At 50.0% G+C, this 16,812-nt stretch overlaps 1 protein-coding gene across 16 annotated transcripts in view; it reads right to left on the bottom strand.

Annotated features, from left to right (window-relative positions):
* Positions 1-12,559: 12,559 nt before the first annotated feature.
* Positions 12,560-16,812, bottom strand: part of NIPBL (NIPBL cohesin loading factor) — a 1,722,939-nt gene continuing 1,718,686 nt past the window's right edge. For 15 of the 16 annotated variants that reach the window (XM_085631078.1, XM_085631072.1, XM_085631061.1 and 12 more), the window contains one exon: positions 12,560-13,485. In XM_085631078.1, the coding sequence (XP_085487204.1) occupies positions 13,123-13,485 (363 nt within the window). In that variant the 3' untranslated portion in view covers positions 12,560-13,122. Of the gene's footprint in view, positions 13,486-13,731; positions 13,794-16,812 lie in introns of all 16 variants that reach the window. The other variant, XM_085631074.1, reaches the window with a different exon arrangement.

Below are 16,812 nucleotides of genomic sequence, written 5' to 3'. Positions count from 1 at the left end.
TGGGCTAGGTAACTTGAGTACTGCGGTGGCAACAAGGGTATTGACTATCCAAGTGTCTAGTTACCAAGTCTCTAACTCCTAGTTCCTTCCGAAGTGTCCTAAAACTCCTAATTTCTAAATACTACTATTTCTATCGACTTTAACGCATGAGTGTTTCCACTCTGCACCTGAATCCCGTGGGCCTCCCACTGTCTAGCAACTGATAGGATAGTGTAGCCCCAGCGATTCCCTAGGCCTAACCTGTGTTCGTGACAGTGGTTCTTATACCACTTACTTAGTATATGGTTTGCGTGGCCCCTAGGGCCTAACTGTATTACTTACCTGTGTGACTTATGTATGCTTAAATAAGACTGTGTTGTACTTACCTCGAATCTCATAAAGAGTGCTGAGGGTATTTTGACTAGAATAAATACATTCTATTTTTATAATATATCTGTTTTGGTGTCCTTTCATTTGGTATTCAAGGGATTGCAAATGGTATATCAGCTGGCTTCACATGCCATACAGAGTTTAGCCTAAGACTGCTCTTGTCCATGCTACCACTAGGATAGCTGGTCTATAAGGTTGACTTTACAACCAATCACCATAAGGGTTGTTTGGACTGATACAAGGTGTACACTAGAACTAGTGACATCATATATCAGGCCAACTTCTCACAGGCAGTCCAGGCAATAATGTTTGGCAAACGTGTGCAGCGATGCCCACGTTGCTGCCTGACAAATGTCCTGCAAGGGGACTACCCGGTCCAGGGCAGTGGTCGCCGCTGTGGCCCAAGTGGAATGGGCCCTCAGCCCCACAGCAGGTTCCTTTTTAGCTAAGGAAGAACAGGCCTTGATACACAAAATGACCCACTGAGAGATGGTTCGCTTGTGCACCGCCTGCCCCTTCTTAGCGCCCACATAGCCAACAAAGAGTTGGTCGTCCACCCGGAACGGTTTGGTGCGGGCCAGATAGAAGGACAGCACCCGTTTGGGGTCCAGACGGTGGAGCTTCTCTTCCTCTTTCGAGGGAGGCGGAAAGAAGGTGGGCAGTATAACAGACTGGCCGATGTGAAAGGCAGTTACCACCTTAGGGAGAAAGGAAGGACGAGTCCTGAGAACAACTTTGTCCGGATGGACAGAAAGAAAAGGAGGCATAGAAGAGAGAGCCTGGAGCTCACTCACCCTTCTAGCAGAGGTGATGGCAACCAGAAAAGCAGTCTTAAGCGTCGAGACGAAGGGGACAATTATGAAGTGGTTCAAAGGGAGCGCACATCAGAAACATCAAGACCAGATTCAAATCCCACTGAGGCATTACGAAAGGGACAGGAGGAAACATGTGAGTAATGCCCTTAAAGAAGCGAGAAACAACAGGGGATTTGAAAAGAGAAGGATGATCAGGAAGCCTTAAGAAAGCAGAAATAGCAGAGAGATAACATTTTAGGGTGCCCAGAGCAGAGCCCTGCTGGGCCAAAGAAAGAAGAAAGAGGAGAACCTCAGAAAGAGGGGCGGAAAGGGGATCCACAGCCTTTGCTGTGCACCATACCACAAATTTGCCCTGAGAACAACTTTGTCCGGATGGACAGAAAGGAAAGGAGGCTTAGAAGAGAGAGCCTGGAGCTCACCCATCCTTCTAGCAGAGGTGATGGCAACCAGGAAAGCAGTCTTAAGAGTCAGAAGACGAAGGAGACAATTATGAATTGGCTCAAAGGGAGCGCACATCAGATAGGTCAACACTAGATTCAAATCCCACTGAGGCATTACGAAAGGGACAGGAGGAAACATGTGAGTAATGCCCTTAAAGAATAGAGAAACAACAGGGGATTTAAAAAGAGAAGGCTGATCAGGAAGCCGTAAGAAAGCAGAAATAGCCGAAAGGTATCCCTTGAGGGTGCCCAGAGCAGAGCCCTGCTGGGCCAGGGAAACAAGAAAGAGGAAAAGCTCAGAAAGAGGGACGGAAAGGGGATCCACAGCCTTTTCTGTGCACCATGCCACAAATTTGTTCCCTCTGTAGGCGTATACCGATTTTGTGGAGGGACGCCTGGCTGCCAGAACAACATTACAGACTTCAGGAGGCAAGATAAATGGCATCAACTGCCGCCGCTCAATCTCCACGCATGGAGGTGGAGGCTGGACAGGTTCGGGTGGAGGACCGTCCCCTGCTGCGACAGAAGGTCCTCCTGAAGAGGCAGTCGAATCGGGGCATCGATCGATAGACTGAGTAGCTCGGACAACCAGTATCTTCGTGCCCAATCTGGAGCCACACGGATGACTTGGGCCCGGTCGCGCCTGATCTTCAGCACTCTGGGCAGAAGTGGTATAGGGGGAAAGGCGTACAACAGACTGCAACTCCACTCGCGACAACAAGCGTCTCCGAGCGAGTGCCGCCTTGGAAATTCCAATGCGCATAACTGCTGACATTGCGGGTTCTCTTCGGGGGTGAATAGATCTAACCAAGGCTCTCCCCACTGCTGAAAGAGGCCTTGCGCCACGTTCGAGTTCAGACGCCATTCGTGATCCATCATGCACCGGCGGCTGAGTTTGTCCGCCCTGGTGTTCAGAGAGCCCGCCAGGTGTTGAACCACCAGGGTGATGCCCTGATGTTCCAGCCATGTCCAGAGGCGCAGAGCCTCCTGACAAAGGGTCCACGACCCCACCCTGCCCTGTTTGTTGCAATACCACATGGCGGTAGTGTTGTCCGTGAACACCTGCACTACACTTCCCCGAAACGGAGGGAAGGAATGCCTTCAGTGCAAGCCGGATCGCCGGCAGCTCCAATAGGTTGATATGGAGCCGGGACTCCGCCGGAGACCAGAGGCCTCTCCGCCTCTCCCATGTGGCCCCCCATCCCAGGAGGGACGCATCTGTCACTACTGTGTGCTCCGGTTGGGGAAGGGAGAGGGATCTGTCACTGACCCAATTGTGGTCCGTGAGCCACCACTGCAACTGTCTTGCAGTGCCTTCTGAGATCAAGACCTGGTCGGATAGGTTGCCCCGATGCTGGGCCCACTGAAACTTCAGGTCCCACTACAGAGCTCACATCCCCCACCTGGCGTGATGTACCAGCAGGATGCAGGAGGCCATTAGACCCAGAAGCCGCAGCACCAACCTGACCGAAACCCGGGATAAAGGCCGAAAGATCGGAATCAGAGCCTGAATATCCTGAACCCGCTGTTCCGGAGGATAGACCCGGAACTGCGCCGAGTCCAGAACCACTCAGATGAAGAGCAGCTTCTGGGAGGGACTGAGATGCGACTTCGGCACATTGATGGAAAACCCCAGCAAATGCAGGAGGTCGGCCATAGTCTGGAGGTGGGAGACGACTGCCTGGGGCGAGCCCGCCTTCAACAACCAGTCGTCGAGATAGGGGAAGACCGGAACCCCTAATCTGCGCAGGTGAGCTGCGACCACCGCCATCACTTTCGTGAACATCCGAGGGGCACTGGTGAGGCCGAAGGGGACCACGGTAAAAAAAAGTGCTTGTGGGCTACCGTGAACCGCAGGTAACGCCGGTGGGCCGGCAGGACGGGGATGTGGAAATAAGCATCCTCCAAGTCCAACGCTACCATCCAGTCTCAAGCGTCTAGGACAGCCAGAACCTGAGCTAAGGTGAGCATCTTGAACTTCTCCTTCCGGAGGAAGGCGTTGACGCTCCTGAGGTCCAAGATAGGGCTTAGGCCCCCTTTGCCCTTCTTGGGAACCAGAAAGTAGTGGGAATAACAACCACAAACTACTTCTGGACCAGGAACGTGCTCGATGGCCCCCTTGGCCAAGAGGGCCGTAACTTCCTCCTGCAGAAGTTGCAAGTGATCCCCCGAAATTCAGTGGCACTGCGGTGGCATGGCTGGAGGAGTCGCCGCGAAGGGGAGGGAGTAGCCCCTCCGGACGATTAGCAGCACCCACCTGTCCAATGTGATGGTGCGCCAGTGGAGCAGGTGATGGCGAACTCTGCCTCCCACTGGCGTGGAATGGGCCTGAAAGCTCGGAGCAGGAGGGCTTTGAGGCAGATGCTGCTGGGGCAGACGTGGACGGACCGGCTCGTTGTCCCCCTGCTCCGCCTCGGAGGAATCCACATCCGCGTTGAGGCTGGTTCTGCGGCCTGTGGCTAGACGGACGTGAGGGGGCGCCCCTTCCTTGGCCACAAAAGGGGCGAAAAGCGGAAGTTTACGGGCGCGGGCCGAAAGGCCCAAGGACTTGACTGTAGCCCTGGAGTCCTTAAAGCGCTCCAGCGCACTATCCGCTTTGTCGCCAAAAAGGCGACGGCCATCGAAGGGCATGTCCAGGAGGGTGCTCTGGACATCCCCGGAGAAATTCGTGGATCTCAGCCAGGCGTGGCGAAGAATCGCCACTGTGGTCGCAATTAACCTGCCTAGTGAGTTCGTTGTGTCCAGTCCACATCGGATTGAATACCGTGCCGCATCCCGCCCCTCGGCAAGTCTGGGCGAGCCGTGTCCGGGCCTCCTCCAGACACTGGGGCAGCACTTCCGCCACCGTATCCCACAAGGAGTGGGTGTAACGGTCCAAAAGGCACGCGGTGTTGATAGACCGCAACCCCAAACTAAGGGAGGAGAACAGCTTCTTCCCAAACTGTTCCAACCTTTTGGATTCCAGATCCGGGGGAGCGGACGAGAAGGCGGTCTGGGAGGTAGAGGCCTGGATAACCAGGCTCTCGGTCGTGGGGTGCACCGACAGAAAACTGGGGTCGCCCGGTGCAGGGCGGTGGTGCCGGGCCACGTTCCGGTCCACAGGAGGAACTGTGGAGGGCTTGGACCAGGTGCCCATCAGAACGTCGGTCAGTGCTTCATTGAACTGCAGCAGAGGCTCCGAGCAGCTTACTGGCGGTTGAAGCACTTCAGTGAGATTAGTCCTCACGGCCACAGCAGGAAGCTCCAGCCCGAGGGCTTCGGCCGCCTTGCGCAGCACCACAGAATATGTAGCACCCTCCTCCGTAGCCACGGAGGGAGGAGAGATGAAGCCAGTGTTAGGGCAGGTGTCAAGACCACTGGCATCCCCCAGTTCTTCTGCCCAGTCCTGAGATAACTGGCACTGCTGTGCCAGAGGGTCCTCAGACCCCTCCCAGTCGTCCCCGTCATCTGACTCCTGGTATACAGGTGGAAGGGTCAGAGCCGGGCGGAAGATGAACCTGTCATCCATCAGCGCCGGATATGGCGCCGGGCGGTGCCGCTACGGCGCCGGGCCCGGGCCGGGACTAAACCAGGGGACGGCGTCGTCCGAAGACGGCGCCGGGGGCGGCTCCGCAGGGGTCGGCGCCGGCAGAGGGGGTCGTAAGGCCGACCGGGATCCAGGCCTGGATCCCGCGGGGGCCTGCGGCGTCAAGACCGAAGTCGACGACGGCGCCGCCGGCACGCTAGGCCTCCCAGTCGAGCCTGCGGGGACTGAAGGCGCGCCGGGAGGCGTCGACGGCGGAGCCAGACTCCTCATGGCCACGAGGAAGTCTTTGATCTCCGCCGGAGTCGCATCACACCCAAGGACCGGAGGGTATGGGGTCGGACGCGACTCCCGCGGCTCCGACAGACGCGCGGGTGGTGCCACCCGAACCCTCTGCCGAGTCGCGCGACTGGCGAGGGGAGTCAGAAGAGCGATGTCGCCTCTTCGACGACTTCTTACTGTGCCTCGACTTACCGGAATGCGAGGACTTCGACCCAGACGAGCGGTGAGGGCTGCGGCTCCGTGTCCGGTCCCTCGACTGGGACCGTGAGCAGCGCGGAGCAGACTGCCAGATCTCGAGCAGCTTGCGGGACCGCTCCCGTCGAGCCTTCGAGGTCAAGGCCCGGCAGTCGAGGCACGACTCGGCATCATGGTCGGCCCCAAGGCAATAGAGACATGACCAACATCAGTCAATGACAGGCGTCACACTGTTTGAATCCAGGCATCCCTACCGGCACCAGAGTCGAGGTTGACTGGAAATGGAACCAAAAGAGTACATAAAAGTTTAGTCAAAAAGTGACTAAAAGGGTATGCTCTTCCCGGATTGGCGCTTACTGGCACCGAAAAAAGAAGAACTGACGTCAGCGTGCGAGGGCGGCGTCTAAGTACTCAGACGACATCATCCCGGCGATCACGACGCAGATGACTGACGCGGAGCCGCAGACGACGCCTAGCGACGGGCAAGGGTATTGCTGACGAAAAATCTTTCCAGATCCAGCCTGACGCCTGGGGATATTCTAAGGTGAGGAATCGAACGTGTTTCTTTCGGATACGATGCCGCAGACAGCAGGCCAGACTGGCCGAGCGGCGTGGTGACAAGAAGGACGGCCCTAGCGCAAGCTGCTCCAAGACATGTGGCAAGAAGATCGCACCTGCGACATACCGTGACGCCGCGGAGAGCAAGGAACCCGAAAGGGTGACCACACCTCCCCAGCACATGACAGAGCTATGTAATAGCTACAAGTACCCCACATAGGGTAGGTTACATCCCAAGAACCACGGGAACACCTCTTAGGAAAACATTTACGCAGCAGAGGACAAAACAGAAAGACCTGCAGAAAAAACCCACAGACAGCTTACCAAGCAGCCAATAAAGAGACAGAAGGCCTAATCTCAGGGCCTACCGGGCTTACCAACAGCCACAACCACAAGTTAACAAAGAGCTGGACCAACAGCCAAAGGCCCAACAAAAGGCATTTCAACCAGACAGAACACACAACCTGGGCCAGTCGTTACAAGGCCCCAGGAAAACAACGAGAGAACACCTCCCAAAACACAGACTGACAGTCCGGTCACTGAGGGGGAGGAAAGCGACGCCCTGCAAGAAACCTCTGAATGGCAGAATCCGCAGGGGCGTGGAACAACAGAGCGCCATCCAAGGGGAGGTCAACCAGCCGTTCTCTAACGTTCTCAGGGAAAACACTATTCCGTAGCCAGGCATGGCGACAAAGGGCCACAGAAGCAGCCATGGTACGCCCAAGCACCTCCGAAACGTCCAGAGCCGAGCGAAGAATAAACGCTGCCATGGTGCCGCAGATCAACGCAGGCACCCTCCTGCGAAGCGGAAGACGTAAGGAACTCCGCTGAGTCCCACAAGCAAGAAGTGGATCTGGCCAACACACAAAGAGTGTTAAAGGCCCACAAAGCAGCACTGGAGGAGGCGAAGATGTTGCGCCCCTGGGAATCTAACCAGCGGGCCTCCCGCGACGGGGATGACAACACCGATGGCGAGGGAAAGGCAGTCTGTAAAAGAGGGCCCCTGGTAGAAGGGTGGAAGGAAAAGACAGGATCATGCGGAGCAGGACGGTGCAGAAGTGGCTGGGGCACCGGGTCCCCCGTGGCAGGACGCCCCCAAGCCCTCAAAAGAGAATTGTGGACCGAAGCCTCAAAGGGAAGAAGCAGCTCCCGACCACCAGTGCCCTGATGGAGAACCTCCAGCAGATGATCCGTGGGGAAATAAGCAAATGGATCACCCATGCGCAAGATTCCTGCAGCTGTGGAAACAGCCTGAGCGAAGGCAGCACTGGCCCAAGTAGGGCCCCGCGGCGGGGAAAGCAGTTTCTCCATGGGCGACGGCTGCTAGCTAGGGCGTCTGTCCCCCAGTCCAACTGAAGGAAGGAAAGGCCAAGCTCGAAAAGGGGAGGGGGGACTGACGAATGGGGAACCTGAGGCGCCTTCGGTGAAGACTGCGGGTGCGGAGACGGCGAAGAGCCGTCCTTAGAAGACGCCGGGGAAAAAGCCACGACGCCGTGAACTGTCTCCGGAGAAAATGAAACAAACAGCTGCCGAACCTCTGGAGAAGAGGGAGTGTCCGAAGATGAATCAACAACCCGATGTCGGCCTGGCGGCGTAGAGTCCACCACCTGCGTCAGGTGAACGTCGACCGGCGCCGAAGGAGATGCCGGAACGACCTCCGCCACAACGCGTGGCACGGGAGACCGGGGCTGGGTCGGAGCCGGGGCGGCTAAGGAACGGTGCCGAAAAGGTGTCAACCCGACCTCTGATGAGGCATCCGCTTGCATGGAGGGACGTGGGGGGCCCGGTGACACGCCCCGACCCCTAGCCAAACGCTGCAGCGCCGCCAGGGCCAGCAGCCGCCGGCACCTGAGCGGCGTCAACTCGGCCTCGGACAAGGTTGCCGCCTGCCCAGAGGACCGAGGGGGACTCGAGGACACGCCCGAGCCCCGCCAACCTCCCGCGACACCACAGGGACCCCCGCTGGGATTTGCGGCGAGGCAGAGGGGCTGTGGTCCGAAGGAGGGAACCCCGAAGGGCCGCACCCCGATGGCACCACATCCTCTGAACCGGTCGGCACCGCTGCCGCTGCAGGAGTCCCCGCACGCGGCAAGGGATCCGCAGACGTCCCAGGAAGAGAAAGAGAAGACGGAAGAGCCAAAGAGGCCTACAAAGCAGCCGCATAGGCCTCCATCTGGGCTCTGGTCGCTCCGGCGCACGGCAGATAGGGTGACGACGCACAGGGCAGCACCACCCGCGGAGAACCCACGCCCCCAACAGGCCGGGGACCGGGCCTCGGGGACAAACTGCGACACTTACCAACAGGTGAACGGTGCTCTTGCGGCCTGGGAGAAGGACGATGTCTGAGACGGAAGCGGCGGTTCTTGAAGCCATCCGCGGGGGACGGACGCGGCGACGACGCAGACCTGGACATGCGTGCCGAGAGTAGTTTCATCCGGCGCTCCCGCCGGGACTTCGGCTTCATTTGCTGGCACGCCTCGCAGTCCATTGAATCATGGTGCTCCCCCAAACACCACATGCAGATGGGGTGAGGATCCGTTGCCGACATCTGGCGCACGCAAAACTAGCACGTCTTGAAGCCCCAAGGCATTCGCACACTGTACCCAGAAAAGGCTAAGCATAAAAAGGAGGTCTGAAACAGGCCAGGAACACGATCCGGGTCCGTGTTGCACGCAGAAAGGAAGAAAACTGACGTCAGCGCGCCGGGGTGGGGCTTATGTGACCTCGCTGACGTCACACCCGTAGAGGACAAACTACAGGATGATGCCTCCCACACAATAGTTGTGTGTCCCTAAATGTAAACGAAAGTGGCTTGGAGGATGTTGCAGCAGGGAACGGGGACTGACCTGCGAGATGCATGCCAGATTATTGTCCTTAGATCCAAAAGGCTGGAGTGACTGCAGAGGGAGCTGATGAGATTGGTACGGTCTGTACATTAACCCACTGAGCAGCTTCAGAATTTCCTGAACTGCTGAGGAGATTATTTGGCAGGGGTCTAAACACCTGGAGAGGGTGCCATGGCCATGCTCTCCTTAAAACCTTCTAAGACAGAATCAACTTTGTAACTAAAGGGGTAAGCGCCATCAAAACACATTCCTAAGGGAGGCCTGTACGTCTCCTGAGAATCCTGTGAATCACATCCATGCATTGTAAAGGAACACCACAAGCACTGATGCCAACCGCCCGTCGAGAATCAGCAGTTTCAAATCCAACATGAATCACATGACTAGCCCCATACTGACCATCTTGAATGGTGGGAGACAAAGTGGTCCTAAGTACTTCAGAGACCATCGACAATATCTCACAGGCCATGTCCCAAAAGGTGTGCTTATAATAGCACAATAAACAAACACCACTGACTGACCTCAATCCTAGGCTAGCTGAGGAGAACATTCATTTTCCAAATGGGGTGTTGTTGTGAAAAAACTGTGATTCACCTTACTAGTGGAAGCCGGAACCACCAGACTCTCTGAAGATGCTATGTAAAGAAATCAAGGTTGCCAGGGGTTGGCCTATTCCACCTGGCTGTTTACTGGCGAGCACAAACAGGGCTTGAACAAAGAGCCCATTCAGGTATTAGTAGGAGCTCCATTGAACGGAAGAAAGGACTCAGAAGAGGTAGATCCAGGCTGCAAAAACCACAGTAAGGACATTTGACTTTACTTCAACTTAAGGCAGCTGTAGGTCAAGGCCTTCAGATGCACTTCGAATTACCATAGCAAAAGAAGTACTCTCTTCCGTAGGGGGCACAAAAGGCAAATTCAACTCTGTATTAGGGGAAGTATCAAGCCCAATGACCTCTTGCAATTCCATGTAAAACTCGCCATCAAAATAGGGAGAGGGATAAATCATCTCCATACCTACCATCATCATATGAGTGGTAGAAAGCTCTGGTCACAGTAAGAACCAAAAATACAGTGGAGCCCCCACAATGCCTTTGCAGTAGTTAAAACTCAGGATCAATCTAAGGTTATATGGGGACTTGGTGAGCTATAGCGGATTTGAAGTGTGACCATGCTCAGAGTCGAGCTAATGCAGTTCAGGGTCAGACAGTCTCTGTCGGATTCTCCTCTGGCACTGATAAAGGAGGGACTGAAGAGAGTCTCAGAGCCAGGGTGGAAGTCTGTACAGGAGTCGGTGCAGAACCAGAGAGAAGGATCAAGGGGTTCAGATAGAGCACAGAACAGATCCACAGGCAGTAATCTGACTGGAAGCCCCTGCAGATCCTTGGGGTCCAAAGGCGTCCGAGAGAGACAGAAGAGTGCTAATACGCAGCATCGACCTGCTGTAGCATCACTGATGGCCCAGGAAATTTGGAGTGCATTGGGATCAACCATGGAATTGGCTACTTAATCGGCGATTGGGCTCGATAGACACATAACTTCTTTTGATAGAGTGGAAGATGGGGTGGAGTTCCGCTTCACTTTCTTATGCTTCCACTTGAACTTTGACTAACCAGAGGACTTTAACCATGAAGAAGACATCTCACGGGAGAGGATCCACATTCTTCACTTAGAGCAGGAGTGGGACTTGCAAGAGACCCAAGACTTCTTCCTGTGCTTGGTGATATACAGCTTCCCTGTCCCAGATTAACTTTGGATAATGACGGTGCACTCTTCGCACAACTTGGAGTTGTGTCCCGAACCCAAGTCTCAAAGACACCTCTGTCACAGGACCATGACAAACATCTGTTTTAAGTAGTCATAGCATTGTTTGAAGCATGTAATTTTAGTAGCAGACATTGTTCCCTTGCAAACCGGATCTTGCTTCGGGAGATGTCAGAAGACTGATGAAAGTGGAAGCAGTGCTCTGGAACTGCGTTCTATGGTGCCAAATTAAAGAATTGATGTTTGTGTGCAGGGGCGGCGCTTTTATGCCGCTCCGCTCTGCCATTTCCGGGGCACGGGAAAACTGCTATAATAAGTTTACAAATCCAATTTGGCACCTGGCACCTGGGGAATATTCAAAAGGTTTGTAATCTGCGATCAGAAGTACCCATCAGCAACCTTTATTTTTTGTGTAAAAAAAACCCAATATCAACTTGTACATATGGCCATTATTAAAATAGCACGTGCACCGTGATAAAAAACCTGAACAATGAACTTGCTGAAAATTCACCATCACCAAATAAGGCACATAGCCTGTATCTGCACACCACACTGGGGCTAAACACGGCACAGTCATCAGTTTAAATGTTATTCCACTTCTACATATTTGGGAACTACAACATTGGTGTTAAACCATTACAACCATGGTTTAATCTGAATAAATTCATTTTCATGGCAGGATCATTGACTTGAAAACTTTAGAAGTCGGACTGGAGGTAGAGTTCATAGACAAGACTGTCAGTAACGCTGCCTCTAGCACAAAATATTTGGTTTCCTCTGCACGCAGAACACTTACTTACGAAGATTAATTAGTTTAATTTCATTTAAATCCTATACAATAACTTTCGTAAATTTCCTGTCGTAAGCTAAAGCAAATAGTCTATAACTAGAATTTCTTTAATGGGGAGAATAAAATCAGATAGGGAAGAATGTTTATAGATAGGTTGTATATTTTTTTTCATTTTAATACTTTGTACAAAGATACATTTTACAGTACCATTGCCATCCATAAAAAAATGGAATGATAGAAACGTAAACGGTAGAAAACATTTGCATATTAATTACTGCTGTACAGTAGACATTGCAGGCTGTATAAGATAGTCTTCCCTATTTTCCCACGTCTGTAAAATGCACGTGGTCTAGCAATAAATTATGACGAACCCACAGTATGGAAAAATGCTTTACAATAAATATTAATAACAGAATCAGGTGGAAATATTAACTGAAACAGTAGAAAATCTATCTTTATAAAAACACACAAACTGATATACATGGTTTCATTCGCTTGTTAACCTAAGCAGTGCACTGACACAATTGCTATTTAATGTTCAATTGCACCTTAGGCACAGATTTTAATGGAATACCAACCTCTGCAAACGTAACCCAGAGAGAAACAGGTGTTAGGCTATTGACTAAATAAATGACAATCACTTTGGATTGATGTGGAAAGAAACTGAAGCATACAAAGAATAATCTATAGTCTCTTTTTATATCAAAATGTACTCTTGAAAATGTGTTTGGCACAGTGCTAAATCATATATAGTTAATACTACATATTGCAAAATACAATAAAACCCTGGGGTTTGCTTGCACCCTTCAAATGGGTGAAATAAGATATCAATTATTCAGAAGTCAGCCTGTACACATCGTAAAAACAATATTTTATGCCCTGTTTTGAAAAGGATATAATAAAATTTACAAAAAAGACAAACAATATCATTGAATTTTAAACAAATCTGTACAGTAAGAAATCCAAATGGAAACAGACAAGTAACAAAGAGAAGTAAAAAAATTTATTGCAGTATTCGTTCCACCAGATTTGCTGGGGATCCCTTTTCTTGTATTATCTCAGGGTGACCTAATACATCAAAATCTACATTTACAAAAACTCCTGCAGATAGGTCAAAGATACTGCATGCTTTTTCAACAGAATAAATTATATATATATCCAGGAGATTTCACCAATTTACAGCCTGGAAAAACAATGCTTTCCTTGAAACAGGGCTAAGCTAAAGAAAGCCATCCGCCGCTAGGTTAAACTCCAAGAACACTAATTTCCAACATTCACTTGTTTATTTTAAAACATTTTTTCAAGATATAAACATTTGTTAAACTATAATACAGTGGGAGTAAAAATGAACTGAGAATTTTCTGCTGCACAACAGCGAAGGAAGCTCCCACACAAAAATGTTTACTAAACATTTCCTTCTTTTTTCCTGTGTCCCAGGTTCCATTCTTACTCTTCATAAAACAAATGACTTTTCATCAGAAAACTGAGAGTTCAAGTTTTTCTGTTCTCATTTCCAGTCAATTTGGCTGTATTTACAAATTCATTAGCTGGATGTTCCATCCTTGGCTGAATATAGAGTCCTTAATGTCTGAACAACTTTGTTACTCAACTTATTAGCACTCGTCAGAACAATTTTCTTGTAAATAATGTCTGATTCTTTAATAGTGTCTACCCAAGGCACCAGTTTTCGTCCATCACGCCGCTTTGCCTCGGCCCAAACTCCACTGTAAGAACCTGCCATCCACTGTATACTGTAGCCATGGCTAGTTTTCTTGACTACTTTTGCAATCTGTGGCCGATCTTTGTACTTTGGACAGCAAATTGCAATGACATCCGTGGCTTCAACGGTTTCATTCATCTGTGCTCCCAAGTCCGAAGAGTCTGAAAGTCTTTTTGATTTTCTTAACTAAACAGAGAAGAAAAACAATTACAAGACTTAATAAAAACGGGTGAGTCCTTCTTTACACAATTAAACATTAACAGTTTCCAACACAAAGGCAATAACCCACTGCTAGTCAGATGCACCACTGCCAAACATGTTGCCACCCTCACTGCTTTACTACAAAATATTAAACACACGTACATAAACAGCAAACAAAACTTGCCAGGATGAAAGGGACAGAGTAGAAGATGAATGCTAAATGAAAATTACCTTTTTCTTTGGACAAATCTTACTTCCTATCTTTTAAACTGCCTTTTTCCTCTAAACCCTTTCTATAAAAAAAAGAACACAACAGCATGCATTAATAGTTAAGTTTATCTGTAAAATTCTTATTTGTCTGCGTATCACATGATGTGGTATTCCTGTAATGTATCACACCACTAGCAACAAGCATTTCCAATGGAATTTGTCTTGCATTTGTGAAAGGTAGAACTATTGGCATTAATGACATCGTTACTTCTGTTTTTTGTTTGTAGTGGTGTGGATGTATGTTGTTTGTGGTGGAATTATGTGGTTCGAATTGGAATTGTTAGTTGTGGAGCATGGTGAATAGATAGTGGTGAGAGCTGTATAGAATAGACAGAAAGAAGACTGAGAGGGCTAGATAGTTTGTGCATGAAGTGGTAAATGAACTCCAGACAGGGGGGGCAGAAACAGTGTGTGAGAAAGAGAAAAAAAGGGATAGAAGGTATTAGACCTATAAAGAGGCTGCTGTTGTGTACGCAGAAGACACCAAAAGAAGAGGAGAGTGTGTTTGAGGTCTGGATTTTTGAAAAATGTCATGGTAAAGAAACTGTGCAGAAAGACCTGAAGTGAACCAATATGAGAAACACTGGAATAATGTGAGAGAGAATGAGAGACTAGTGTGAGAGAGAGGAAGGAATGGGAGGCCTATTAGCTTTGTTAAAGGGGTGGGTGTGGTAAACCGGGGTAGTGAACACACGTGCATGTATGCATACTTACATATCAGATAATGTAACATGGTGAGCAGCTAGGTTAGATTAAGTAATAGGAAAAATAAACAACCGAATATTAGCATTACATTTCGGGCACAATTCAATGTCACTTAATGTATCGACGACCTCTGAAAGATGAGGGGTTGTGGCTAATGCACACAGATCTCTTCAGTGGGTGAAAGGAAAATGATACTTACCCAGTATGCCTCTGTTCTTGGCATGTAGAACTGTAGATTCACATGCTTTGCATAAACCTGCCATCTAGTGTTGGGTTCGGATGTTTGCACTTTGTTTTTCTTCCAAGTCTTTTCCAGTCACAAGGTAGGTGACTCCTCCTTTCGGTGAAAGTGCGCATGGGCACAGACTCCATTGTTAGATTGTTTTCCCGCAGAGGGTAAGAATGGAGTTAGAGTAGAATAGAGATGCCCATGTGTATGTATCCAAGTAAGATATTACTGCAACAGGTATAGGCACCCTTGGAGGCGGGTGGGCGCATGTGACTCTACAGCGCTACATGCCAAGAACAGATGTATAATGGGTAAGTAGCATTTTCCCTTTGAGGCATGTGAGCTGTAGATCACATGCTTTGCATGGAGTAGTTTCTTACCTGTAACTCCAGTTCTGTAGTAGGGGTATCTCTGTTATAGTCATAATCTATGAATAGTCCCGCCCATGTGATATTCAGGTCCAATTCCATGTAGAGCCTTGTAAACCGTACACAACGCCTTGAAGTGAACTATTTCTCACTGAGAGCCAATGAGGTTTTTTTATTCCTCTAGAAATTGAGGCAAACTTTGGTATGCCGGTAATAAGCCTAGCTGCAGCATTTTGCAGCATTTGGAGCTTATTCATAAAGCGTTCCTGGATGTTTAAGTACAAGCTGTTACAATAATCAAGCTTTGATAGGACCAAAGCGGTAACCGTCTGTCGACTGCCCAATGGCAGAAAAGGCAGATTTTATTTTTTATTGTTTTAAGGACAAATGTGGTTTTAGATGAAACTGCATTTATTTGGTCTCCGAAGTTAAGTTTGTCATCAACAATTACACCTAGATTCTTCGCCTTCTTCGCAGTACAGGAAGGAAGCCCATGGACGACGGCCACCAGTTGGGGGGTCCAAAAGTTAGGGTCATTACCGAATAGAATTACCTCCGTTTTGTCAGAGTTAAGTTTTAGACAATTGTCCCCCATTCAGTTGCCTACTGCTTCAATGCTGTCCTGAACACGTTTCTCCAACCCAACCTCCTGCCCAGGTAGCAGGGACACCACAATTTGGGTGTCTGCGTATGAGGTAAGATCAAACCCAAAAGCATTAATGAGTGGGGCCAGTGAGGAGACGTATACATTAAACAACGTTGGACTAAGTGAAGACCCCTGTGGGACTCCGCAAGGCAGCACAAATGGTATTCGCCCAGAGACACCGCCTGAACTCGGTCCGAAAGAAATGAATGAAGGTGTTTCCACGCTCTGTTCTGGATCCCACAGGTCGCGGACAGATCCAGTAGGACCAAGGCCGCTCTACCACCCCGGTCTACAGCTTTCCTGATCTCCACAGTTGCCTTAATAAGGGGTGATTCAGTGCTGTGTCCCTCTCTAAAACCATATTGAGTGGGATCCAAAACATTAGTCTCTCGGAGAAAAGCACTGAGCTGTGTATTTAGGGCCTTCTCTACCATTTTTGCCGGCAGAGGGAGTCGTGATATTGGGCGGAAACTGTTTGGATCTTTAGGATCCAAATTGGACTTTTTCAGGAGAGGCAGAACTAAGGCCACCTTCCCAGGTTTGGGAAATTTACCTGTTTCCAACATCATATTGAAGATTGATGTAAGAGCGCATGAAATTTGCCATGCGGCAAGCTGGACCACTGCCACTGGGCAGGGGTCATCCCGAGAACCAGATCTAGCTGCCAGAAGCAAGATGTGAGTGGCTTCCACTGATAGTGGTGTAAACTTGTCCCGTGTTGGATAAGGTGGAGAGGGTGGATTCAAGACCACCCCAACATTAGACCTACCAACCTTACTTGGATCATTGACTGCTGAGAAATTAGTCTCAACTTTGTTTAGAAAGAACTTAGCGATATCATCGCAAAGATCCGGACTAAAATGAACTTTTGCCAGAGGTGGTGATACCAGACTGGAAATAGTTCTAAAAAGTGCTTTTGATGAACTTCTAGCCAGGTCAACCTTGTTTACAAAATATTTTTGTTTAGCAGTAAACAGGTGTTGTTTATAGCTTTGGAGGCTCTTTTTATACACCTCCTTATCAACATCTCTATAATCTCTCTGCCATCTGCGCTCAAGACGCTTACATTTGAGTTTGTGGTTTCTAAATTTTTC

This window comes from Triturus cristatus, chromosome 2_1, assembly GCF_964204655.1.
Source record: "Triturus cristatus chromosome 2_1, aTriCri1.1, whole genome shotgun sequence".
Lineage (NCBI taxonomy): Eukaryota > Metazoa > Chordata > Amphibia > Caudata > Salamandridae > Triturus > Triturus cristatus.
This window is presented reverse-complemented; position numbering and strand designations above follow the sequence as displayed.